This window comes from Clytia hemisphaerica, unplaced genomic scaffold (genome assembly GCF_902728285.1).
Source record: "Clytia hemisphaerica strain Z4C2 unplaced genomic scaffold, Clytia hemisphaerica genome assembly, whole genome shotgun sequence".
Lineage (NCBI taxonomy): Eukaryota > Metazoa > Cnidaria > Hydrozoa > Leptothecata > Clytiidae > Clytia > Clytia hemisphaerica.
In genome coordinates, this window is record NW_027104421.1 from 416,650 (window position 1) to 443,815 (window position 27,166).

The 27,166-nt window shown below is 35.9% G+C and overlaps 2 protein-coding genes across 2 annotated transcripts; one reads left to right on the top strand and one right to left on the bottom strand.

Annotated features, from left to right (window-relative positions):
• Nucleotides 1-1,202: 1,202 nt before the first annotated feature.
• Nucleotides 1,203-13,240, bottom strand: LOC136820383 (alpha-L-fucosidase-like). Its single transcript, XM_067076570.1, has 11 exons — nucleotides 13,143-13,240; nucleotides 11,484-11,766; nucleotides 10,750-10,911; nucleotides 10,231-10,372; nucleotides 7,422-7,528; nucleotides 6,929-7,059; nucleotides 5,780-5,913; nucleotides 5,076-5,173; nucleotides 4,374-4,506; nucleotides 3,601-3,783; nucleotides 1,203-1,716 (listed from the first exon to the last, which is right to left on the bottom strand). Exons 1-11 carry the CDS (start codon nucleotides 13,188-13,190, stop codon nucleotides 1,464-1,466), a joined length of 1,674 nt encoding a protein of 557 aa, XP_066932671.1. The 5' UTR covers nucleotides 13,191-13,240; the 3' UTR covers nucleotides 1,203-1,463.
• Nucleotides 13,241-20,864: 7,624 nt separating this feature from the next.
• On the top strand, nucleotides 20,865-27,136 carry LOC136820385 (uncharacterized). The gene is made up of 5 exons (XM_067076571.1): nucleotides 20,865-21,592; nucleotides 22,966-23,097; nucleotides 24,704-24,850; nucleotides 26,105-26,261; nucleotides 26,467-27,136. Exons 1-5 carry the CDS (start codon nucleotides 20,923-20,925, stop codon nucleotides 26,642-26,644), a joined length of 1,284 nt encoding a protein of 427 aa, XP_066932672.1. The 5' UTR covers nucleotides 20,865-20,922; the 3' UTR covers nucleotides 26,645-27,136.
• Nucleotides 27,137-27,166: the final 30 nt, after the last annotated feature.

The following is a 27,166-nucleotide window of genomic DNA, read 5'->3' on the forward strand; positions in this document are numbered from 1 at the left end:
ACCAAAATATTGGTGTCGACCAATTGAATAACGTGACAGAACATCTACCGCTTATCGTTTTCCTCATTACATCCATATAACTTTGAATCCCCTTTTCTCGTCTCGAGTCTATAATGCATGACGATTTTTCAGACACTAAGCAAAAAAATAATGGAACTTGGGGGAGACAAATTATACAAACTGATATTATCCCGTTACAATTATCATATTATCATATAACATCCATGTTACTGTACAACACTGATTATAAACGATTCCAGTCTCTTAAAATAGTCGAATAGGATTGGCGTTGAGATCAACGAAGATAACGAAAGAATGAAAAGAATTTCACCGAAGTCATTGTACAAAAATGTGATACATACTTCAAGAAATGATACCAGGAAAATTCTGGTTTGGAGTACCTATCAAATCATGGTTAGTAATTTTACTTTTTTACCTATCAACTCTACTGTAAAAGTGTTTAAGGGATAATTCTATATTCTTGTACGCCAAGTGCGGAGAATCCAATTTTACAATAAAGAGAACGGTGGGTCTTTTGAATTACTCTTTTTACTTCAAATCTCTCTTCGTACAACTTAGACCTCTTATTCCAGAGTTAGCTGCTTTGCTATCACCTTAAGTGTATAGAATTTTACGACTCGTGAAAATTTAGTACTCGCGAAAATATATACACTTAATAAGGTATCCACCCCTCATTTCGTTCACTCACAAACCACTTGTGACTATGGTCCTTACTTTGATTTAACAGTGGACATTTTTTCGATTTTCTAGCACCAAAAGATAATGGTCCCAAAACTGAAGGTTTACACTGAAGGAATACCCTCTACGAAAATTCATCTGTAAGTGATCTTCTTTTACTACAGGATTTACTAAGGATCGGCAATAAAATTAATTTTGGCGGGAATCTAATTTGGTGGATCGGCAATAAAATTTATTTTGGTGGGAATTTAATTTGGCGGACTGTGAGTTTCAAGGTTTAAAATCAGGATGAAAATTTTGAAAATGTACCCGTTTAGGGCCTAAAGAATGAAAAATCGAACGAAATATGAGAAAACTTAAACTTGGTGGGAATTTAATTTGGCGGATGGTGGAAAAAAGCAATTTTGGCGGGAACTTAATTTGGCGGATTTTCGGCCAAATCCGCCAAATTTTCTTTCCGCTAAAATTTCTTTTCTTAAAGTATTTTTTCAGACTTTATGTTTCATAATGCTTGATGTTCATCGATTTTGGTTCTAGAATTTCACACCTGTAACAATACAGTTTACAAATTATTCAAAATTTAGTACAAAAATTAGTGTTTTTACAATTACTCAGAAAAATTACAATACAAACAGTATATTTATAAAATCCGTTCTTGAATCGGTTCTCTTATAATACGCTATTCGTAGCTAAACTGTCCTTGAAAATTAAATTTCACTCATCACGCCACGCGTTGATAAATTCTTAATTCCCCAGAATGTATTTTATTCAAAACCAACTAATTTAAACACCCATGCCTCTTGTCGTACCATTTTCCCAAGATGTATTTTACCAATGTTTATTTTCATGCCCAGGCCTCCTTCATCGAGTTTTGCCCACGTTATTTCTTGATTCGATCCTAGCAACGTCACCTTGACAGCAGCCTCGTTTTCATAACGAGGTTCACGTAATATTAGGTAATCATCTTCTGGCCAATCAACGATAAGAACGTATACATCTTTCACTTTATTCGTATACCTATGGTGAAAGAAAAACGTTGGATTTGACTTAAGATATCTGAATTATGAGTCACCTTGAGCAAGCTGGGAGGCCCGAGATCGATACCCATCGTGTCTCTACGATTCACTTGGCAAGTGAATTTACCTTCGCCCGGGTCAACCAACCCATGTCATGTGAGGGGAATTGGGTACGATTACTCTGATACAAGAGTGTGGGTAGATTAGATAGACATTGTGACGTGCCGTGGCACTCATAAGGTTCGGCCTTGCGTGGGCATTGCTCTCCTAGTGTCGTTCGAGTGTCATGGTATACGCCATGGCTTGGCAGCTCGCGTCTGTCAAGTTGCAGTGTCTGTCAGCGCCGTGATTCCCATACTCCTTCGTGGGTAGGACCCATCCCGAATGCATTCGGATGCCTCATATCTATCTATCTATCTTGAGCAAGCTCGCAATGTATGGGCAACAGCGAAATCGTCGGCCTTTCCAATACACGTCAGTTCTGAAGCGGACGGTATTTCCACAAACATAATACGGATTAAAGAGTTATGGGGTTGTAACATGGTTATAGTACCTTACTCTTAGGTTCCAAATAAACGGGGGGGTTCGAATAAACGGGGGGGTTGGAAAATTTTCTAGATTTTAATAAACGGGGGGGACCTAATTGCCGGGGGGGTTGGAAGTTGTACTTTTGAAACCCAAAAATAAGGTAAAAATAGGCTAAAATCAGGCTATTTAGAGCAAAATAAGGGGCCTTCACTTTGACAGCTGAAAATATTCTTAGAGATTAATAAACGGGGGGGTCCTAATAAGGTCCGGGGGGGGTGGAAAATTTTCGAAAAATTAACAAGCGGGGGGGCCCGTTTATTTGGAACCTAAGAGTAAGTGGATAAATTTTGGCGGAGATTAAATTTGGCGAATTTGGCGAATTTGGCGAATTAAATCCCTGCCAAAATTTAAAAAATCGGCCATTCGCCAAATTAAATCCTATAGAATAGAAATTCTATGGAGAATATGCATTTCTTAGTAAAATACCACGTAATTTATAGTTTACCAGAGACTAAAACCGTCCCATTCGCCAAATTAAATCCCCGCTAAATTTAAAAAAATTGATCATTCGCTAAACTAAATCCCCGCCAAAAATTTAATTTTTGCCCATCGCCAAATTAAATGCACGCCAAAATTAATCCACTTAAGGTATACTAACATGTGTATACCTAGTTTATCGTTCTACATCTGCAATTTGAGCTTTACTAAGCTCATTTGACGTCAATCGATTCTTCAATTATCAGCCAGATTGAGAGAGAATGACATGTGAGTGAAGGTAGAGAGTCTATCACCATATTTCCTTGACACCCTGCCTGGAAGAGCTTGGGATTCGAACACAGTCCATTGCGGTGAAAGTCTGTGATTGAAACCTTCACACTACCAATCGGCAGAATGTTAGTGAGATACAGTGATAGCCTTATCCCATACTAACATGTATTTCAAAACGAATTACATTGGAAAGGCCGACGATTTTGCTTGCCCGTAATACATTGCGAGCTTGCCCAACCTTGTGGCCATGAAGAATTGTCCGTGGTCTTTCATGCGAGGCTGAATACGACAATTAAAGTCGCTTAAGTAAAGTCCATGACTTCGAAAAGCTAGGCGATCCCAGGGTAAAATGTTGAAAATATGATCCAGCGTCCTCTCTCAGAAAGAAATTTATACATAATGGGCGATGATTAAAAGTTTGATCCCTTGGAAAAGCCTTTTATTTTTGTTCTTATAACAGTCAACTCTTACTGCACAGTTTTATAGACCATAGACCACCAAAGTTTTATATTGGACGGAGGATCGAGACAAAAATACAATTAGATGCTAGAAATTTCACAACCAAAGTTTTTATAGATCAAATGCATACCATATCTCTCTTTTCCCTCCTTTATCATCGACTTCTTGTTGTCTTTTCCACTGTCTGGTCCCATAAATTGCTTCTCCGTTCATTCTTAACCACTCTCCCATACCGCGTAAACGATCTTGAAATATAGGCATGATCAACATATCTTTTGTGGGACCAATATTCATCAGAAGATTGCCACCGTAACTAAAGAAAATGTGTAAGAGGGAGGTTTAAAGATAAAGAGCCATTTTCCTAGGCACATCTTCCTGGGTGTTATCTGTCATTAAATCATATCCATTATAGACATCTTTTGTAAGGCTGATATTCATAGTTGCCACCGTAACTGAAGTAAAATTTAAGAGAGAACTGTTGATGAACGAGTTGGCAAATACGAAGTTCCTTTGCTTTTGCCTAGGAGCCCCTTAGTCTACTTCATTAGAAGATTGCCACCGTAATTATAAAGTGAGAAGGTTAGAGTTAGTTGAGGTGCTATCAATTGAAATGCTCACAAAAATAATTCTAATTTCATAATCCCAATAAAATTTAATTTTCAAACTTTTTCAATTCCTTCCTATTTTCACATTTACCTTCGTCTCGCGCGATCACTACCTTTAACGTTTTCGAATTTCAAAATTTTTGAAACGTTACAGTTAATTCTTCTAAGTGAACAAAAAAGTAAAATCAACACAGTTTGTTACGATATTTCGTTCTATTTTCAGAACTTCATCAGGTATCAATATTAATTCTTCCATGTAATTTGAGCCCTTCTCTAATTCGAAGAAAGTCCACTATACCTAACTGTCTGTATAAGAGTCTTGATCAGCTCGGCTGTTGTGTAATAGCTCGAAATGTTCGCGTTATGTCGATAACCCCATGATTCTTTATCGATTGTCATTGCATTCTCCCACTTGTAAGGTACCTTCTTTCCTGTAAGAGAGAAGGATGGAAAAGATTTATAATGGTTCAATTTGATATTCATGCAGGGGATGGACACCTTAATTTCAAGTCAAAGGAAAATATGTATGGATACCCCCTGGAAAAATAGCAAAAAAACCCTTGGAAAGTTTTTTCTTTTCATACCTTCAAAGTGAGGATGGACGAACTAAGTCTTTTATCCCATGGAGAAATAAAGAAATTCCCTGGGAATTCTCAGAGTACCCCCTGGAAATGTTTGTCCCCTGTATGAATATAAAATGGCCCCTGCTTCTTCTGTTTAATAACGACCCACAGTATGGCCCAAAGTTACCCGAACATTTTCGGGTCATGCTCGGACCAAAATAGCAAAACATTCTTTTGATCCGAACATTGATGCTCGGGCCAAGTTCGTACCAAAAAATTCTGAATTATCGTCTCGGAAAACTTGGCTGGGACCCTTTTTTATGCTCAAAATCGTAAAATTGGGCCATACCGTGGCTCGTCCTTAATATTAAGTCGCCTGGGGCCTGATCTTAACAATCATGTAAAGATACTGGCTTCGAGCTTGCGATAAGTTATACCTGGTTGATATCTATCAGCACATGTTTTGACATCTCCATGTTTACACATTGCGTCTTGTCCCCAACGATCATTCACCAGTACTTCGTCTTTCAAAGGACTGAAATATTTTAAACACAAATGAATGAATGAATGAATGAATGAATGAATGAATGAATGATTGTACAAACGAACGAACGAACTTCAAAGAAAAAACATTGTAGCTTTTGAGTCAACACATGTACCAACAACAAGTTTGAAAATGTATTTTAATCTATATTGACTACTCTCGGGTACTTAATAGCCGCCCCCCCCCTCCGCTAATTAATTTTTCGAAAATTTTCCACCCAGGACATTCTTATTCCAACCCCCCCCCTTTATTAATTTTTGGGAAAATGTTTTTGAAAGTTCCCTTTTTTGTCCTAATTCAGCTGTATTAGCCTCCTTTTCAAAAATTTTCCATCCAGGACATTTTTATTCCAACCCCCCCGCTTATTAAGTTTTGAGATTTTTTCCAACCCACCAGCTTATTCCACCCCCCCCCCCCCCCGGCTATTAGGTACCCGAGAGTATATATTTTTACCATAAAGGCTATCTTGGTCTAAAAATAAATATATTCCAACTTCTACTACGCCTTGATCTTAATAATGACCTTACCATCATTAGTGCTATCAGAATCGTATTAAGAGAGAAAAATTAAGAGGCTGGGTACAAGTTAATGAATTACCTATCATTATACAGCCATGCTAAGAATGATGTACTGTTCCAATAATCTGACGTTGTTTCCCAATCTCCATCCGACCAAATGTAATACGGTTTATATTTGTTGACCAGCTCTCGTAGTTGCGGTGTCACTTTCTCCTGGAATTTTGAAAGGAGATAAATAAAATCATCTTATGTTTTCATCCGTTGAATTGGATTTTTTGATTTGAATTCAATTCCTTTGACTAGCAGCTAATAGTCTGATAGAGGGCCTGAGTCTGGAGTTAAAAGAGTGCTCATTGGGCTCTTCCAGAAATATATTGTTCAGGGGTAGCAAAAATCATCAAAATTTGCCTTGTGCTGGGGTAAATTTGCTCTGTCCGGAGGTAATTTAGGTTGTCCTGGGGGTCAACTAATGCTTGTCCGGGGGGGGGGGGTCAACTACTGCTTGTCCGGGGGGGGGTCAACTGATGCTTGTCATGGGGGTAAAACCCGTTGTCCGGGGGCCAAAATTAACTTTGTCTGGGGGTAAATCACGTAAATCACTAAAAATTGTTATATCCTCCACCCCCCCTCCCCATATACAAATTTTTTCTGGAAGAGCTGATTGACAATGCTTTCCAATCCTTTTCACTGAGAATCTCTGTCTTCGCTTGTCCAACTCTATGCTTTCGTGGACGTATATTTTATCTCTCCGAAATTCAAATTAAGAAGGGTGTGTAAGGTCATAGGTTCAATAGACCTTATCGGAGTTTTTGATTTTTCTACAACAGCGATGCATTGTGGGATTGTTTCGGGGGTATTATAATGAAATTCCCTCGAGGAATTCCTAAGAGATTTCTATTGTAGTACCCCCTGAAGCAATCCCACAATGCATCGCTTTTTTAGAAAAATAAAAAACTCCGATAAGATCTAATTCTTGACCAGGTCATGCCATACCAAAACATTACTTCTTCTCGATGTTCAAGTAATTAAAGAGAAGGGTCGAGAGTAAAAGTTGTTAATCATGGGAAAGGAGAAGCGCCCTCCCGCCCTCCTTTGAGTAGACAGTTTCAAGAGGGAAAATCCGGGTTACCCTCGATTGCAGCCGCAAACTTACTTACTTGCTTCTTTTGTGTAGCTTCTATCTCTCGATTATTCTATATAATCTATCATGATACTTATAAATCTTTACCCTGACGAATCTGTTGGTTTTGAATTTATTTTCTTTATCTTGCAAGTACCATGGATTGAACCATTCATAAAGTGAAAAATACAGACCAAATTTCACTTTGTCTCTTTGAGTGAACGCCGTTTGTAGCTCCCCTACAAAAGAAAATTGATCATTTAAAAAAGATTCGCAAAAAATACTGGAGTAGTACTGTAGTCCTCCTAGTAGAAGGAGAAAAATCGAAATGCCAAAGATTAAACTAGTATAAAACGATACATCCTCCAACCATCCCAATGGATTTTTTCTAGAAGGGCTCTGTGCCAACTGACTGACCTGATATTTTCCAAGGCGGGTTTTTGATTCGGGGGTCTTTTACTGATAGATAACTGATGAAAACGGTTAATTTTCTTCAAATTGAATAGAAAATCGAATTACAAAATTATTTTCGAACGGCTTCAACTTAAAAGGAATCAACTTGACTTTGAGGTAAATTGAGGTACGTTGTAAATTCACTTACGGACAATATCCCTTTTTGGACCGAGATCAACGGCATTCCAATTCCATGAGTCATTTGAAGGCCAATTTGTAAATCCTTCATGATGTTTACTCGTGAAAACTAAGTACCTGTAACGAAAATTATACCGTAGAAAAAGAAAGTATTCATTCTCAGCCATTTTCTTAAAATAATTTAGCTAAAACATAAAATTTGAATAGACGATATCGAGAGAGTAATGAGAGAGTAATCCGTCCCATGCAGTGGGAATCGGCCTAGAAAGAATATATAAAAAAATATATATATAATCCCCCTAGGAAACCATTGCGCTATGGTTGACAAATAAAAAAAAAGAACAATATTATATACCAGAAAGACTAGAAGTCCAGATCACAAAGCATACAATTCCACCATAATTTATCATTAGCCAGATCAAACCAATTATCATTGGGAATATTAGCCTTTTTCAAAGATTTAGACAGACCCCTTCCATATGTAAATTTTGGGGCACCTTTTGGACGTTTAGATACAACCCAACAAGAAAGCATTTTGTGTGGCAAACGATCAAAGCTCATTCTTGCAACATGGCTAGCCCATGCCAATTGGCGTCGAGTGATATAACAATCAATAGATTTTAAACCAAGTCTCTCAAGTAAACTTTCTGTAGATATTCTGTGTTTTCGAACATGTAACAGGTTTACGCGAGACATTGCTCGTACGCATCTACGATGAAATAATCTCAATAAATCAAACAATCTTTCGGTAAGACTCCACGTTTCCGAGCCGTATAAAACAATAGAAAGAATAAGAGTCTCATATACGACTGCCTTAACTTTTGGTGAGACACGGAATTAGCAAAAATACACGATCTAAGGGCGCCAAAAGCATTACTTCCACGATTTAATCTTGATACAACATCAATCTCGTCATCTGTGTCTCTCGATAAGAACGAACCGAGGTAGCAAAAACTATCTGTGACAGGGATAAATTTTCCATCTCCAAACTTTATGGGATCTAGGTTTGGTGGGTCAACATTTGGGTTCGGCCCAGAGACATATAGAAACTCTGTTTTCGAGGGTTTTTCTGGTTGCGAATCGTCTCCAGCGTGGACCTCCATTCCAAAGGATAAGAAGTGATTAAATAGAGGAGGGATGTAAATTTCTACGTCTTGTCTCGACGTAAATAAAGCGGCAGTGTCATCTGCATATTTTGAATCTGGTACGGCGAAATCAGTCCCTTTGGCATTGTATCTCCTACCGGTCATGCGAAAGTCATTTTTTGTACGAAAGATGCACAAGGGTCGATCATAACGCTTACGCCATGTGATCATAATGGCTGCAATATACATAACGAATAGCACGGGACCTAAAATATCCCCTTGCTTAACACCAATGGTACAGTTAATAGAGTGAGAAACATTATCTACTTCAAAGTTCACCTTGAAATTTTGATGAAGCGATTTTAAAATTCTGATAATTTTGAGAGGTACACCAAATTTTTCAAGTACCCCCCATAAAAGTTCTCTAGGAACCCGGTCAAAGGCTTTCACTAAGTCTAAGAATAAGATCCATCTTTCGGAGTTGTGTTCACGCCTTTTTTTCATAGCAAGTTCACTGTGAATATTGCATCTTGACATCCTCTTCCGGGACGGTGATTGTGATTCGTGGTCAATTGAATTAACGATTGGTTGAAGTCGTTCATGAATGATAATAGCTACGATTTTATAGGATACCTCGAGCAACATAATACCGCGATAATTACCAGGCTTACTCATCAGGTCACCTTTCTTTGGTAATATTTTAAGTAGTCCGATATCCCATTCAGATGGGGGATTTTCAGTGTTCCAAAGCTCAGTAACAACATTTCTCAATAGTGTAAAAGTTTCTGGGTCCTCTACTATCGATTTGAACATTTGAGAGGTTATCCCAGTTTTGGCCGATATCGGCTTTACATGAAAACTCAGATTTGATCCCCGAGAATTGCCCACAATGCTTTGCGCGGAAAAAAGTTCACGGTAAAATTTTTTCCGCACAAAGCATTGTGGGGAATTCTCGGGGATCAAATCTGAGTTTTCATGTAAAGCCGATATCGTCTATTGCTGTGAGGCTTTACAATTTATTCCATCACATTACTAAATTTCAAAATGTTACGGAAATCATTCTCGTTCTCTAATGTCAGTAATTTTGTATGTATTTTGTGTTAAAATGTTCCCGAAAAGTGTAGAGAAGTTCTACTACCTACCTAAATTTGACAACAATTTCGTCCCAGGTGGGAAAATGCCCTGGAATTTAAGCCCAACAGGATAATTGACTTTGATTTTATTTATTTTAAGTTCGATATCGAAAAATTGTACTCTAAAACAGGATAATTGACTTTGATTTTATTTATTTTAAGTTCGATGTCGAAAAATTGTACTCTAAAACATTCTCGTTCTCCAATGTCAGTAATTTTGTATGTATTTTGTGTTAAAATGTTCCCGAAAAGTGTAGAGAAGTTCTACTACCTACCTAAATTTGACAACAATTTCGTCCCAGGTGGGAAAATGCCCTGGAATTTAAGCCCAACAGGATAATTGACTTTGATGTTATTTATTTTAAGTTCGATGTCGAAAAATTGTACTCTAAAACAGGATAATTGACTTTGATTTTATTTATTTTAAGTTCGATGTCGAAAAATTGTACTCTAAAACATCCTTACGGGATTTTTTAACCTTGGGATTATCCTCTTATCCCCGTTGGGATTTTGATAAGGAATTTTTATCCCCACTGAGGAAAAAGGTTCCATCAGGGCTGTGAGACAGAGGTGTAAACAGAGATATTCAATTTTGACTTACTTTGCACCAGAGTCTTCTACTACCTTTGCAAAATCTGTGGCATTGAAATTCTTTGTAGTTAACTCAGATGCTAAGTCTTGATATGACTTTCCAGGAAAGTTCTCATCCATATATTTAACAATATCTGGATAGATATCAGCTCCTGAGGAGGAAAAAGACATAATTTATTAGCTTAATCGACTTAAGATAAGATTTCTGTTTGTTAATACTCTCGGGTACCTAATAGCCGTCCCCCCGCTAATTAATTTATCGACATTTTTATTCCAACCCCTCCACCGTTTATTCCAACCCCCTGGCTACGAGGTACCTGAGAGTATAGATTCATGTCAACCAGTGTATGGAAATCTTTTATGATGCTAGAAATACTTTTGACAAAAGTCTTACCTAATATTTTTTATAAATTTTATTGACTCTTTAGCGAAACAGAAAAATTATACAAAAAAAAACTTTTTTTTATATTTTGAAGATTTTCAAGGAAAACTTTGTTCATCCATTAGTTTCTTGCTTTTGAGAACATACCTTTCCAATGCCACCAAAGCCATTCAGATGAATATGCTGGTACCGAGAAAACACCCCAGTGAACGAAAATACCAAACTTGGCATCTTCATACCATTGGGGTAAAGGCCGAGTATCAAGTGATTGCCAGGTTGGTTCGTACCTGGTATTGACTTTTGCCGGCTCTATAAAATAAAAGTGCGGTTGATGCTCTCTAATTCGACGTTCTAATATTCGATACGCTCATTATTCGATAATATTGAAAGCTACCGCCAATAATAAACTTTCATAAACGACGCTCTACTATTTGATACGCTTGCACATTCGAACATCCGATTCTTCACTTATATGAAAAAAGGAGAGTTCCCATATTGGCTAAAGAATCATGTCATGACACTTTTAGAAATACCTTAAGGAAAGAAATTTTGGCGGGAAGAAAATTTGGTGGATTTGGCGGGTTTGTCTGGAATCCGCCAAATTATGTTCCCGCCAAATAACTTTATTTTCAGCCTTCCGCCAAATTAAATTCCCACCAAAATTTCTTTCCTTAAGATATTTGAAACTCGCTGATTTCAAATATGTGTCAAAGATTTTTATATCTTGTTAAGTCATACTTCAGAGGTTTGTGTGAGTGTTACTTCAAAGAATTATCTTTCCAACAATGTATAACCTTTTGCCAAAATATCTTGTCTGATAATGTAGATCAGTTTTTTGTGAGATTGTCCGTCTTCAAATTATTAACAATATTTTTACTGACCTGAACGTTTAGTTGGTAACTCTGCTTCGAAGCCATTTCCATCAGATGAGACAGTGCTGTCCAGATTCAAACCTCGTGCATCCAATATATCCTCTTGACCAATCAGTTTACTTCTTTGTTTATAATCACCATGGTAACTCTTCAGTTTCCTTGGTAACTCTCTATGGTAATGGTGAAATTGCTCTGTTGATTGGCCAGCTCCGTTGTCAATGGAGTCATCGTTTCTTGAGAATGTCGATGAGGATTTGACGATTGATTTTGAAAGTGAAAGTAACACCAACAACTAAAAAAGATTACAGCCCTACATTTATAGATTTATAATGTTTCACCATTGGTCTAGTACACCCCCTGTTTCAGTCATCTTCCCGTGGGAAGGTTTAAACCGACTCTATCCTGGGAGGGAACTGTACGTTGTACGCTCGATCAAAAACATATTTCCACAGCTACAGAAAAGATTTGAAATTTGAATAATTTCCTTTAGTCTTTGTATCTTTGTTGACCCTAGATAAGAGTTGAGTTTTGACTGAAATTCGGTTTCCAATGCTTTTTATGACTCCGAGGCCTGTGAAGTAGACGTGATGCAATTGGCATAATCTCATAACAGTATATCCATTCTTCGTATACCACGCTCTGCTCTAAAGGAATATTGCGAATGTGACGATCCAACTTGTTTGTTCACCCAAAACAATCAACACTGCGCTGCTTTTTTCTCAAAAACGAAAGCTGTGACTGGAATCTAATGTTTATGTATTTTTTATGTGTATATGGGTATATGATTGACAGTGGATTTCGGTGCGATTGTTTTGCTTTGACCAATCACCGCGCTCAAAATCTCATTTAATATTTATCCCAAATCTTAATGACAAAGATCAAAACGGTGCGCCAAACTGTGCAGAATCTCTTACGGACCCATAGCCTTTAGAGTGAATACGCGTCATGCATGGAGTATCGGAATCTACTCGGAGATTACAATTGACAAGGATCATTTGTGAATTTAGATAAAAAAAGATTTTAAACAGGATCACAGGCCAGGGTAGGGCGGTGTACGGGATATCGGTACATCTATATTGGCCTTTTTCAGGCCCGGCGGAAGCGAGGAGACTGGGGAGACTTCAGCCTCCCCACTTTTGAGCAAATGAGATTTTTTTTTGAATTCCTGACGAATATTTATCTCATTTTGAGACTTCAGCCTTCCCACTTTACGGTTTTTCCACCGGGCCTGTAAGATCGGTACATCTGTACATCGGTATTTCAAGAATATCTCGGTACTCTTGTCTCCCGAATAGACGTCCCCCCCGCTAATTGTTAAATGAAAAAAAATCCATCCCCCCGCTCTTATTAAGACCCCCCCTGCTAATTAAATTCGAATAATTTGATGTTCTATTACAGTGTAGATAGACCTTAAACTTGTTAAAATTTTCCTTTTTGTTAGTATTGGTTCTTATTTTACGTGTTCATTTGTTAAAGTTTCTTTTTCGTTGTTGAAATTGATATCAGTTAAAAGAATCGCTGTCCCTCCCCCCCTCTTATTCCATCCCCCCCGTTTATTAGAATTTAGAAAATTTTCGATTTAGACAATTACCCCCCCCCCCCCCCGGTGTATTCGGGAGACAAGAGTATCGGTAAAAAAAACCTCAACTTAAACTTGAATTATTTTACCTGTAAAATGATGAGCAGCTCTTTTGGTAAGATGGAAACAGACCCCATAATAAGCTCTCTCCAAATCTTCACATGTGTTTTATATGCTTTGATTATATATTTCTAAAAAGTTTAAGAATAGAAGACTCCTACCTTCCTGTTGTTTAAAACAGAAAATGAGTAAACTATATTCCAAACAAAGTAATAATAGTATAGCAAAAAATGCACAATTTTTTCTAAGAATCTATTAACCCTTTTAAGTGCCACGGTCATTTGTTTCTAAGTTTTTTAAAGAAAATCGCTACTTCAAACTTTCAAGGCTTATATCTCCGGATCTAGAAGGAGTTAGAAGCTCGTTTATAGTCCGTTGGATAGCTGAGAGTCTCCTCTTTCTTTAAAGCGCCGCCCGATTTAGGAAGAACGGGCTGGGCGGACCTGCCTGAATGATAGAAAGGTGCCCTGTGGTAAAACTTCAAATTAATTCGCTGGAGGACAGAATCAAGTAAATCAGGGCCAAATTTGGAGGTTCTTGGATCACTTCTTGACCAAAAATGGTTAAAAAACTGTCAAAATCTTTAAAAAAGTAGATTTTTGTCAAATTTTTGCATTTTTTTGACTTTTTAGCAGGGGGGGGGGGGTCGGTACTAAGTTGTGGGGGCCAGTGCCGGGTGGTGGTCTGATAAGGTAAATAAAAAAAAACTTGGTACATGGTACTAAGTGGTGGTCCTAATTGAAAAAAAACTTTTTGCAACTTTGTATCAAGGGACTAAATGGTGGTCTCAATACCAAATATGAGGCATCAAGTTAGTATCTGGTACTCAAAATCTTGCAAAATCACAAAAAATGTTCTTTTACTTTCTCTTGACTTATCCAATTTTCAAGAAAATGCAAAAAAAGCAAGAAAATGACTTTAAGAAAGCTTTTCAATCAAATTTGAAACTTCCAGAAGGGCCAGAAGCCAGAAGTGATTTTAACTCAATAGTATACTTTATAAGTTTTTAGGATTTTCTTGAGATGGTTACATTTTTACCTTTGGATGAGCAGTTTTAAAACTTTGTTTAGCTTTTCTCCTACAATCATGGTCGAAATATATTGAGATTTTAATGTTTTTCAGAATTTAAAGTTCGGGCAAGAATTGCTATTCTTGCACTTCCACTTTCTTTCATTGAATATTTCGATTTTAGAGGGGTTCGGTGGCTTCTAGGCTATATTCCAAGCCTTATTCGAGCAAATTTGAGCTTTTAAATCCTGAGATCCTAAGGTCCTAAGTCTTAACTAAAAGTCTCATATTAAAAACTTAGAGTTGAAACTCTACTTTTTAACTGTAGTTTAATTCGCTTAAAAATCATTTGTTGTGTTTAAAATTTCGCCAGGATATCCCCTTTGTCTCAAATATTTTGTCTGTGATTGTAGCTATTCTTATTTCTCATTTTTTCGAGACTAGTTTATGTTAGTTCTTTTGATTTCTTTGACAAGCTTGTTATACATATGTTTTTATTTGAAACTTTCTTTTGATTTAAAAAAATTGGCTTGAAAATGATATTTGACTTGACCTAACTTGACTTGGATTTTTACTGAGATATTAAGGGTGGTACAGAGTGGTGTGGTATGTTTTTAAGTACAGTGAGTTGTAAAGTTTTTTAGAAAATTTAAAGGAGGTGTACCAGAAAGTACCAAAAACTAAAGACCAGAAAGTGAATTACTCAGAATTAAAGGGTGGTATACCTATTTTGAGTGGGGAAATCAACTTAGTACAGGGTACTCAACGGTGGTGTGTCATTTTTTAATGGTGATATCAAGATTGTACCGGGTACTAAGGGGTGGTATACCTATTTTTAGGGGTAAATTCAACTTAGTACCAGGGTACTAAGTGGTGGTGGTCTTAGATGAATTTCAAAAAACAAGAAAGTACAACTTTTCGGCACTGGTCCAGTACCACAACTTAGTACCCCCCTGTTTTTAGCTTAAAATCTCGCTGAAAAGATTCACTTTTGATTTTTTTTTTTGCTTTAACATAAAGCCCAATCCAATTCCTACAAGTTAGACCAAAAATGGCGATTTCTAACTCAAACTGGGCATTATTGGAAGGGCTTCGCCCTCCTACATAGCCCATGTCTGATATATACGACATTTGCACTTAAAGGGTTAATAAATGCAAATAATAATTAGTACGTAAACTCGGGTAAAATAAGCCCTCCAGTGATACACGCATGCCCGTTTTTTATAAGAACATAAGGCTTCGATGGCCAAAATGTTAAGAACAAGTTATGAGAACATTCTTAGGCTTTCTGGACTCTAAAAAAAACCGATTTCTTAGGAAAATAGACAAAAATACTCAAAAATTGGCAAAAATAAGAACATGTTAAGGACATTTTTGGGCTTAAATCTCAAAAACTTAAGAACATCCGAAGGCCTCAAAAATTTTGGATGTTCTTATAAAAAAGAAACGTGTTTACGTCTTACTTTAAAGACCAATAATTTTTGGCTGTGCTGTTCTCATTTTTTTCCCAATTTTTAAGCTTTTAAAAAAAGTATTCTTAATTTGTTCCTAATATTTTTCATTTATCTACAGTATTTACTTAACATGAGCTTAAGTTCGTCCTCTTCTTGTTCTAACTAACCAGAGGTTTTCATAAATAACAAGCATGCTTATAAGGCCTTATAAGAATAGCCGATACCATATGATATGTCTACTGTTTCTTTCACAAAAACTCCAATCTTTTTCCTTCTTAAATGTTTCAGGTATGTTTCAATATGGTTGGTTTCTTCTAACTCAAGAGATATTTGTGACAACTGCATTTTTGAGGTAAGTGATTCTTTGTTAAAAGTAGAAAAGCAACTCAAAAAAAAAATATGCATCTTGTATCGAGCCTTACAAGACATTGACGGTCGAACTTATCAGATGAAGAGGTTTGTAATTGTAATTTTATTGTTTTTTTAACAAGCGTTGCATTCCTTTGCATGTTTTCGACGTGCTTGCTCTATAGCCTTAAATCCGCCAGTGCAAGATGCATATTTTTGGAATAGACCTTATCGGAGTTTTTGATTTTTCTAAAAAAGCGATGCATTGTGGGATTGTTTCGAGTGTATTACAATAGAATTCCCTCGAGGAATTCCTAAGAGATTTAAACTCCGATAATGTCTATTTCTTTTCTACTTTTTGTATTGAAAATATTGGCTGCTACAAAGGATTCTGATTCTTCCTGTTATTATTTATGCTTGTATTTTATGATTTTCACTTTGGTTTGAAACCCTTCTGAATACAGTTGACTCTCTCTAATTCGAAATCGAATAATGGGAGCTCTTATTTGTTTGATTCACTGGGCTAAGGAATTCGAATTGTGGAGAGAATTTTGTTAGGTTTCCTCTTGACGGGAAGTTCGATTTACTTAGCGGGAGTCCAATTACGTATAGACTAGTAAACTAGTCGGTTATTACTTATAACCTTATAATAAAACTGTCAATCAAATAATGTAAACACTAATTAAATATTCAGCGCGCGTAATAGAAAAGGAAAATAACCGACTAGAAGCTACTTCCAACGCCTTTTTTTCTTCACCTAAAATCGTAAGGAGAGACATACAGATTTCTGTATGTCTGACCCGTGCGGGATTGCATTTATTTTTCTTTCTGTTTATTGCGTTTTTAGAAATGCTCATTTATTTATATGTTCCCATGTTCAATGTTACTATGAAATATTATTTAGTCAAAAAAGTTGGATGGATTCTCAAAAACCTAAAAAAAGTTCTAAAATTAAACAACGTTTTTTGAGGGAAGTAGCTTCTAGTCGTTGAAATTCAGAAAAGAGACGCGACCCCTTCGATTCTTTTTATTTGGAGCTTGATTTTTTGTATATGGGTCTGCTTTCAACGACTAGTTTACTAGTCTAAATTACGTACTGCTGGGATTCATAAAGTTGACCCTGTCAGATATGAATAATTGATAAACTTGGGACCCTGTCAGAACGAAAAATCGAAAGAATTTACCCATTTTTAACTACCGTGAAAAGCACAGATCAAAATGATAAATCAACGCTATGCCGACCAGTCCAGATTCTATTCAGTGCGCAATCAACGCAGAGAAAAGTAGCCATGACGACCATCCAAGATCTTGGATGAAGTTCAAAGTTGATATTTTTATTCCCGTCGTTAAAAACACAACTCAAAAATGTCATCAATGCTTTTTAAAAAGAGTCAGTGATAGAGAATCATAACATTAAGCAACGATGTAAAAATAATAGATAACCAACTACCTCTAGAAGGCACTTCTCCCAAGAGAACAACCATTGTTTTCCTATTGAAATGAGCACTCCTTTAAAAAGCTCTGTGTGCAGTGCGTGTTATGCTTTTAGCTAGATTTTGACACACTTTTTGACATCCACTGAATTGATAGAAAATTTGAATTGTTATTTACTGCAAATTTTGGAATTTTTTTCAAAAGATAAAGGTACCAATCTTTAGACAAATTGACTACGTATCGGCCTGATACCACTTAATCTTCATCTGGATAAATAAACGCTCATAAAATGCTGTTATCTGAAAAATATATGTGTGATTTGAAGTGCGATATCTCACGAATGAAAAGTGCATGAAAGTTGCCTGATATAAAATAAACAGATGAATGTTTATAGAACAATAATATCTAATTAAAAAATTCCTTCTGTGAGGCTGCCTATAGGAAAATACACTTTTTTTAACCCAAATTTTGGAAAAATATACATCACGTGATCGATTCTGTCCAATAAAAGGTTGCAAATGAAGCAAGTTTTTATTTAATTGCACTTTTTACGATGCAAAATGTCATTAATATTTTTACAACCGTAACACGGATGTTTTTTGAGAATCAAGGCAAGTTGGTTATCTATTATTTTTACATCGTTGCATTAAGTCTGTCCATTATTTCGATTCAATTAAAGTGACATTTCCATAATTAAAAGTTTAGTAATTACTGTTCTTATACATTTGGGGATCATGTAAAAGATTTCTTTTGAAAGAAACTCATTTCAATTACACTTGGAGGTTTCTGGGGGAATTCGTAAATAGTAAACTGCATACTGATACAGTCTGCTAGACATTAATATGGTAATATTTGCTCTTCATCTTTGAATATTTCTACAGTGATTAGATTGACGCATGCGCGATAAAATTTCTATTATTGGTCTTCAGAGGTTGAAATATTTTCAATCTCTCGTACCCAGGGTAATTTTTAACCTGAAAAGTGGCACAAAAATAACCAAAAGATGACCAGATACACATCTTATAGATTAGTAAATTTGGGACCCTGTCAGATATGTTCAGAGCCTAAAAAGCGACCCTGACCAGCAGCACGTCTGCCACGGAAAGTTCACTGTGCAAACCAGCAAACTTAGTTAGCTATGACCAACCAGGTACCAAAATTTTCTTTCTACCATTTGCCATTATAACAAACTGCTTGAAAAGATTCTTTCTTTCTAATCTTTACATAACATCCACGAATTGTAGGCTTGCATAGAAATTTGTTTTGCTGAAATTTGTTTTTTCTGATTATTTTTGTTAAGGATTGAATTACAAACACGACTCAAATGACAAAATTTACAGTAAGGTAGCGAATAAAGCTTGTTATAAGCCAAAATAAATTTGATAAGATAAAAATGGAAGTGGAATGGAAGGGTTCCATATAGAAGATTTTCTCAGGTTTGCCAGCTTGGCAAAAGTGGTTTCGAAGTACCCGGGAAGTACCCCCGGGAGGGCACTTGATTTCTAAACGACGGCATGTGCCGCCAAATATTGGCTTTCAGAATCGGGTCCTTACAGTGCAGCTCTTGAACAGTGAAAAGGTACCTTACAATGCATTTTACCGAATGTTTCTCACACTTACAGTGCAGTTTGATTTCATATCTTATTTTGCTGAAGAAACCTGAAAATGAGCCTGAGATTTCAAGACAATGTTCAAAACAAATCAAAATGGGTGCGAGTCAAAGCTATAAAGAAGTATCAGATTTTTACTGTCAAACTTTCAATTCAAATTTCAAGACCTACCCTAAGGGTGGCACATGCCGTACGTCAGACCATGAGTGCCCCCCCCCTGGGCGAAGTCCCAAGAACCATATAAAGAGAACATAAAATAAAAACCCATGGGACACCCATATATACTGCCTGTAAAAGTTAAATCGAAAAAAGCCATTCCGCCGCCGAACTATAAATAAGTTATAACTACCATGATTGGCAATTAACAATTACTGTACCTTTTTCGGTCGATTACACTCTTCTTATTTATAAGCATAATGTTTATAAGCATACTTAGGCTCAAACTGGGTAAAAAATAAGCATAATGCTAAGCATACCTCCAAGCTGAAATGAAAAAAAAAACTCATAATTTTCTAAAACGCTGAACTTTATAGGGCTACTTTTAAAGCTGTTTGAGCTTTCTTAGGCCACAAAGAAAACGTTCATTCTTTGAGTCGAATCAATGTTCCGACTTAAAAATTCGAAATTTTCATGAATCTAAAGAAAATCAACAAATCGAAGTCTAAGCATATAAATAAGTATAGATTAAGGCTGAAAATGAGATTTAGCTAATTTCTCTTATAATATTAATAGTAGAAAAATATTTTTGGACTGATTTTGACACAATTTCAGTGGGTCATAGAACAGTATATAACGAATTTTAAGAAAAAACATCGATTTTTCGCAAAAAAAAACCATGATAGAGAGCAAGAAAACTTTTTTCCTGATTTTTTGATTTTTTTTCTGTTAACCCATTCTGTTGACAACATTTTGTCTAAAAAATCAAATTTCGAATCCCTTTGCATTACTGACAGTGAGCATTTTTCGAAAACAGGTAAAATTTCTGTTCCAACGATGTATAAAAACCCCATTCACCTTCTGGGTCAAGCAAAATTACTATTTCTCGATTCTGCTCCCATACTATAAGCATATTGAGCTTCGACCCGATTTTCCCGTATGCTTATAAAAAATTGAGTGTACTCTATGAATGAGTGATCAATAATCAATTCAAATTCAATAATTTGAGAAGACGGTAAATACTGAATGATTGTTATTTATTAATGACGAGGGCAAAACCATAAATTCAAGAACTAAACATTGCGCGAACCACGTGTCATTAAAAATAACAATTAAAATCACGTGTCCAAAACAAACTTGTAAAACAATTGAACAATCATAATTAGCCATATTTGGTTTGATTTTGTGACATTTGTTTTGATTTTGCATCCACTGCATACAGTTTGTTTACAAATTTCGCAAGTACTAGTACTGTTATGTCCCTTTAATCATGTAAATTTAACAGTATGTGGACAATATGGATGTGGGGAGAAAAAACAATGATTACATTTTTAATGAGAACGGGTAAAAAAAATAAAATTTGTTGACTCACGGATCGGTTCACCATAGCAACAAAAACATTCACATTTTTTTATAAGAACATAAGGCGATAGCTAAAATATTAAGAACAAGTTAAGAATATTTAAAGGCTTTCTGGGCTCTAAAATACCCGATTTCTTAGGAAATTAGACAAAAAAATGCTCAAAAAAAGATGGAAATAAGAACATGTGCAGAACATTTTTCAGTTTAAAACTCAAAAGGGGGCTCAAAAAGTTAAGAATACCAAAAGACTATCTATTTTGGATATTCTTATAAAAAATGTATATTTTAGAAAAGTTGAGATAAAATATGCCACCATGAATCGACTATTCTTCCAAAGGTTTTTTTTTCTTCATTACTAAAAATATCAGTATAACTTTTTCTTTGGTCCAGGATGTTTGAAAAAATATTTTCAATGATTTTACACATACGAGGTCATCATGAAAATCACTGAACTGTTTTTAGCGATTTTCGCACAATTCAATTTCGCGTTTTGTCATAATATTTTGCGATTCCCAGATACAAGAATCGCAAAATTTGTCTTACGGCACACAGATAAAATTCACGTTGAACAGCCTTACAAGGAGTTTGTCATCATTGACGAAGCTGCCTGTATTGATCGATGTGTAACCGATGAAGCCAATGACTGCAAATCAATCAATTTCTACAAAAATTCAACTGATATAGAAAGTAGTGTCTGTCAACTGATCAACAAAGACATCACAGATTCGAATAATTACAATGATAAAACAGGCTGGCGACATTTTGATACAGGTCGAAGCAGACTTACACGTATAATTATCAATGACCAATATTGTTATGTTCCTTCAACAACTGATAAATGTGATTTTGGAAGTACCACAGTTGAGTTGGCATCCTTGGGCAATGAGAATTGTAACACCATTGGTGCATATTTTGATTTTGACCGAAGTAGTGGAATTATCACTCACGTCTGTAGTGGAAAAGCTCTTTGTCCGGATACAACCAGTGACAACTATAACGTATATTTGAAAGATCTTTCCAGTTGCTCTTTTTTTGCGCTTGATGTACCGATTACAGCAACAACCAGCGCATCAACAATGGAACGACAAAAATACAGAATTAGCTTCAGTAAGTCATTTTTTGATCTATTAAACCTAAGATTATTACCATAAAATCCAACTGAATACTCTTATAGGTTCCAAAAAAAGGGGAGTTTGGAAAATTTTCAAGATTTTAATAAATGGGGGGGGGGCCTAATTGACGGTGGGGTTGGAAATTGTACTTCTGAAAACCCAAAAATAAGGTAAATGTAGACTTGAATCATTTAGAGCAAATTAAGGGGCATTCTCTTCGACAGCTGAAAATATTCTTAAAAATTGGTGGGGTGGAAATATTTTGAAAAATTAACAAACGTTTATTTGGAACCTAAGAGCAGTGCTCGATAATAAACAAAAAAGATACCAGAGCCAAGTAATATTTGAAAATAATTTTCTTTCAATAAACACTCGGATTTTTAGATCATTTCTCTTGTACATTTTTTCAGAGGGAGTAATTTAGCGGACAGTTTGAAGTATTTATTTAATTTAGCGGGAATTTAATTCGGCGGATGGCGGGAAAAAATAAATTTGGCGGGAACTAAATTTGACCAAAGTCCACCAAATCTGCCAAATTTTCTTCACTTAAGGTAAAGTTTGCTCCAAAAAATTGGCAGTCCGCCCATTTTAATACACTTCTCTTAAAGAAGAAGATAATATTAAAAGTATAGGAAAAAGATTAAAAGACTTGTGAATCTTTCGAAAATTTTGAAAAATGAAGATGAAAAAATGAAGATTTTATTCTACTTCATCAAAAATTTTGAATTTATACTTTCCTGAAACTTTGAACTTGATTTGCTCCACATCCGTGTCAAACCAATGTGAAAAAGCTTGTGAATAAAGGTTGATGAGTAAGCAAACAATGGGCTTTTCCAGAAAAAATTCGTGCACCCCCTGTTGAGGAGGTCCATTTCCGTTCCAAGGGGGTAAGGTTTGAAATGCAGTGGAATTCCATAAGGGTAGATGAAAATCCGTCAAAAATAAGCGGAATTCCAAGGGGGTAATGATTGAAAATTTGTAAAAATTCGGAATTCCAGAAGGGTATGATCCTAAAATTGCCTGGAATTCCAAGGGGGTAGGGACAAAAGGTTGGACCTCCTCAACAGGGGGTGCACGGTTTTTTTCTGGAAAAGCCCAATATCACTCTTATTTATAAACAAAACCTTGAAGATGATCTTTTCAACAAGGTATAAAGTCTACACTTATTATATATCTTACTTTTTTAAGAGTCATTAATGTATCAAAATGTGTGGCGGACTGTCAAATTTTTTGGAACAAACTTTAGTAACGACAAAATAGGGGTAAAAATTTTTCGCCCTTCAATATTGTGATCAAATCGAAACAGCCCAATGAAGTTTTTGTCATATATTTCCATATTAAAAAACTTTCTTTTCTCTTTTCATAAAGGAAAATTTCTGGAGTTTTACAAGGGTTGCGTGTGCGCTTCGCCAAGAACCTACACTACAGGAAGAAAACTGGTGACAACTAATAAAGATTATTGCTATGACGATATTTGCAAAAAAGTCACTTTCGATTTTGGTAAGAAAGGCAATTATAATTTTTAACTGGTTTCTTGCCCTGAGGCTCAATATTAGTCTGGACATCCATTGTATGATTATTTCTTTGCTGCCCGTGTCCCCTCTGATATGTTTTGACATAGGGGATGCGTACACGTATTTTTTATTTTAAGAAACACACTTTTAAGAAACATGAGGCTCAGAATGTCTAAAAACTAAGAAACATCTAAGAAACATGCTGAGGCTGAGAATGAGAAAATACCATTTTTTAATTCGGTTTTTTTAAGAACCTTCCAATCCAGCCTTTCATAAGGCTGATTATGTCAAAAAGTTTAGAAACATGTAAGAAACATTTAAGGCTCAAAAGGCCGATTTCTTAAGAAACATTGAGGCTCCTTGGTAAAACTAGTTTCTTAAAAAAAAAACGTGTATTGTGTACAAAATTCTCGTTCGAGAGTTAGCCCCATCTTTGTGTTCTTGAGTTTTAGAATCTTAATTAGCTTGATTAGTAAGTTTTATATGAGAGATCTTTAAATTTCATTTAATTTTTAATTAAGAATTAAAATGACTAGACTTTAATACAACCATTGGATTTCTGAAGCTTTTTAAATTGAAAATTGAAACATGTTACTTTAAGGCTTACACACTTTCGTGAGCAGAAACTTTCGCAAGGTCGAAAAATCGCGAAATTTGCGGCATTTACTTTCGCGAATTTGAGGAAAAAATGTTTTTCGGGAGCATAAACTTTCACGAATCGTTGGATGAAAATGAGAATTTTCAAATAAAAATTCCCTTTAAAGTGAAAAATATTCCTTAAATCCGCTAAAGAATGTTGCTCTTCGACTTTAAAAAAAACATTAAGGTATGTGGAAACCTTCGTTTGGAATTTTTATCAAAAAAATTTTTTTTGTTTAATCTGATGTAAAATTTACAGAGCTTTCCAGACATGTAATTATTGTTTATTAATTCCAAATATTTTGGATGTTATGATAGAATTTGTATCTCTTCCTTGTTTCCCTTGTATCTTGTAATTTGTATCTCAGGTCGAGCTCGTCATGTATACATCAGATTATAAAAAACAGGACTGGCCTCCTGTCTAAACCTGTTATTTTGAAACAGGAGTCCAGATTACGGAGACTGATTTTGAAGTGGTTCGAAAATCGTAGAAATAATTAAATTTAGCGGGAACTTATTTGACGATCGATGCATTTTCCTTTATTTGCGGTGAACAGAACTAATTTCGCCGAACAGCGAAGTAAATTCTTTCTTTTTTCGCTCATAAAAGAGCGCTTTAAACTAAAATTGGGGTTTTTATTATGAAATTATAAGAAAAGGTAATTTTGGTAAGTATTTTTTTGACGAAATATTCAAAAGAATTTGTTCCCTCAACTTTTTCAGTATTGTCCAGCTAAATTTTCTTCATTTATGGATGTTCTTTTTGGCTACCGGTAATCTAGATTCAAAAAAAGTTACACGCTGAAAAGAACCCAAACATGACCTATTTTGCTTTACCCAAAAACCGAGAAAATTGCATTAAAAGTTAACGTAGCGTGGCTTAAATTTCAGTTTCCCACAGTACTGAAGGTAGGAGTTGTTAAAGGTATTATATGAATGCATTTTTCCTTTAGAACCAGGACCAGTGAATGTACAGATCAAACGATGGATACCAAGCCAATCGTACACATCATTCGAGAATGCCGTTCGAAGCAAAGATACAAACGCTTATAAAAACTTAGATAGTTTCATGTGGAGAACAGCGACTTTTGATGAATTTGGTATAGATATTTCACTTTAATTTGACACCTTAAAATTGGGGAACTAAGTCTGGTAAAAAATTTAGTGAGGTAAAATTCTACCCTGGGAAAACTGACACACGAGTTTTTTCAACGGTTATTTAATGTTCGCATTAGTAGGGGAGGCAACCCTTAGGATTCGTAGCATCTTTGGGACTCAACCACTGGGTATTGGTTCGAAGAAGGTATAAGGCCTGTCAAATAACCCCCGAATAAGGCCTGTCAAAAGTTTTTGTGGCCAAAGAACTGACGTTGTAGGTAAAACTTCTAGCCCTGAACTGAACCAGGTAAAATATGCAAAGAAACGCTTTTATAAATTTTTTACCTTATTTACTTGAAATTTAAATCAAAACAAATGTATATAATAGTTAGTCATCTGGAATCTTAAATCTTAAATCGCTATTTCTTCCGTAAGGAATTAGATTCCGTATGTATCCTAGGGTCTGATTTTTGCTTTACGGTCAAAGATTCTTTTTTTTTTAAAGTCTATTACCACTTATTCCCGTCGATGTCGTCAAATAACCCCCCTCGACAGTGGTAGATAAAGTACAGTGGAGCCTCCATAACTCAATAAGCACATTGCGCATAATAAGCACGGGGAATGCAAATATGTTCGATCATGGAAATTTTGAGTTATAAAGAAAGGTTTTTAAGGCATTGTTAACTGAAGAACCAGCAAACTTGTCCGAGTTAAGGAGACGTTCGAGTTAATGAGTTCCACTGCATTAAAATTGTATTGATTTACATATCTTAAAGTAAATCTGAGACCGCAGCCGGAGGCTCCTCTTTCGAAAGCTATCTACCCGAAGGTAGGGGAGGGCGCCACTCTTCTCCCTGGATTTCTCCACTTACCCTTGATCATTCTCTTAATTGCTGAGCATCAAGCAGAAATGCATCAAGGACCATATTGGGAATCTTGGTACGACCGGGCTGGGGGTTGAACCCACAACCTTGTGCACCATAGACTAGTAAACTAGTCGTTTATTAATGATAATAAAACTGTCAATCAAATAATGTAAACACTAATTGAATATTCAGCGCGCGTGAGAGAAAAGGAAAATAACCAATAATTCAGAAAAGACACGCAACCTCACCTCTTCGAATCTTTTTATTTGGAGCTTTAATTTTTTGTATATGGGTCTGTTTTCAACGACTAGTTTACTAGTCTATGAGTACCATAGCCGGATGCTCTAACCCTTGCACTACCATCCCTAAACATATTTTGTTATACCGTAGGTACGGTTTGTCGCGCTATTTTCACAGCACCGATGACGGGTGAATTCACTTTCTGGATGTTGGTTAATGAGCACGGAAAATTCTATTTTGGAACGGATGAAACAGAAGCTTCGAAAATATTTCGAATGGGCGGAGAATTTATCGGCAGTTTTGGAGAGTAAGTAACTTTGTTCCTTCCTTGGTTGCCGTAAGAACACTTTTTTAATAAGAAAACCCTAAAATATTTGAAGCCTTCGTAGTCCAGGAAAAAAGGATCAAAATCTCACTATTAAAGGAACTATCTATGGTTTTTTTTATCTCCCTAAACATCTCTAGTTTAGGTTTTTCGATGATAAAATCAAATTTTTTCATATTTTTTTCAGATCTGAAGAAAAGAATGTCAAATTTACAATGTGGTTGGAAAAAGGGAAGAAATATTTTGCTGAGGCTGTCACATATGATTATTCAGGAGATGATTATTTATACATATTCATGGCACAGCCTGGGAGTCAGTCGAGAGAACCAATGAGCTTCGAGTATTTGGAACCGTATACGGGATAACAACGAAAGATCGAGCGTCAAAGTTTGGTAATAATCGTCTTTAAGTGTAACGTGGCGCCTTGTTAACACAAGGAACTTGGTTAAAGGCATTCGTTTAATGGACTAATTTTTATTATAGTTGAAAATGTCAAGATCAATGAGTTTCAAGCCCGAAGGGCTAGAGGCGAAACTTTAACCCTCTTAAGCAAGAGAAATTGAAGCCACTTATTTCCCATCCAAAACGAGCATAGAACGCGCCGTAATCATGACAACGGATTGTATATAGCGGTTCCTTTGTTTTGGAGGAGTACATATTTTGAAATCTAGCGATATAGTTTAGTTTCAATCCAGCGTTTGTGTAAAAGCTACGCGCGGGCGTTCTGGATGGGAAATAAGTGGTTTCATTTCCCATCCAGGAGTCTCTCGGGCTTGAAACTCAATGGTCAAGACCCTAATGTATTTTCTGCGAATTTTCAGTAATCAGCATACACAGTTAAGTAGAGAAAAGTTGCAACTAGCCGTAATAGAGATGGGACAGACAAT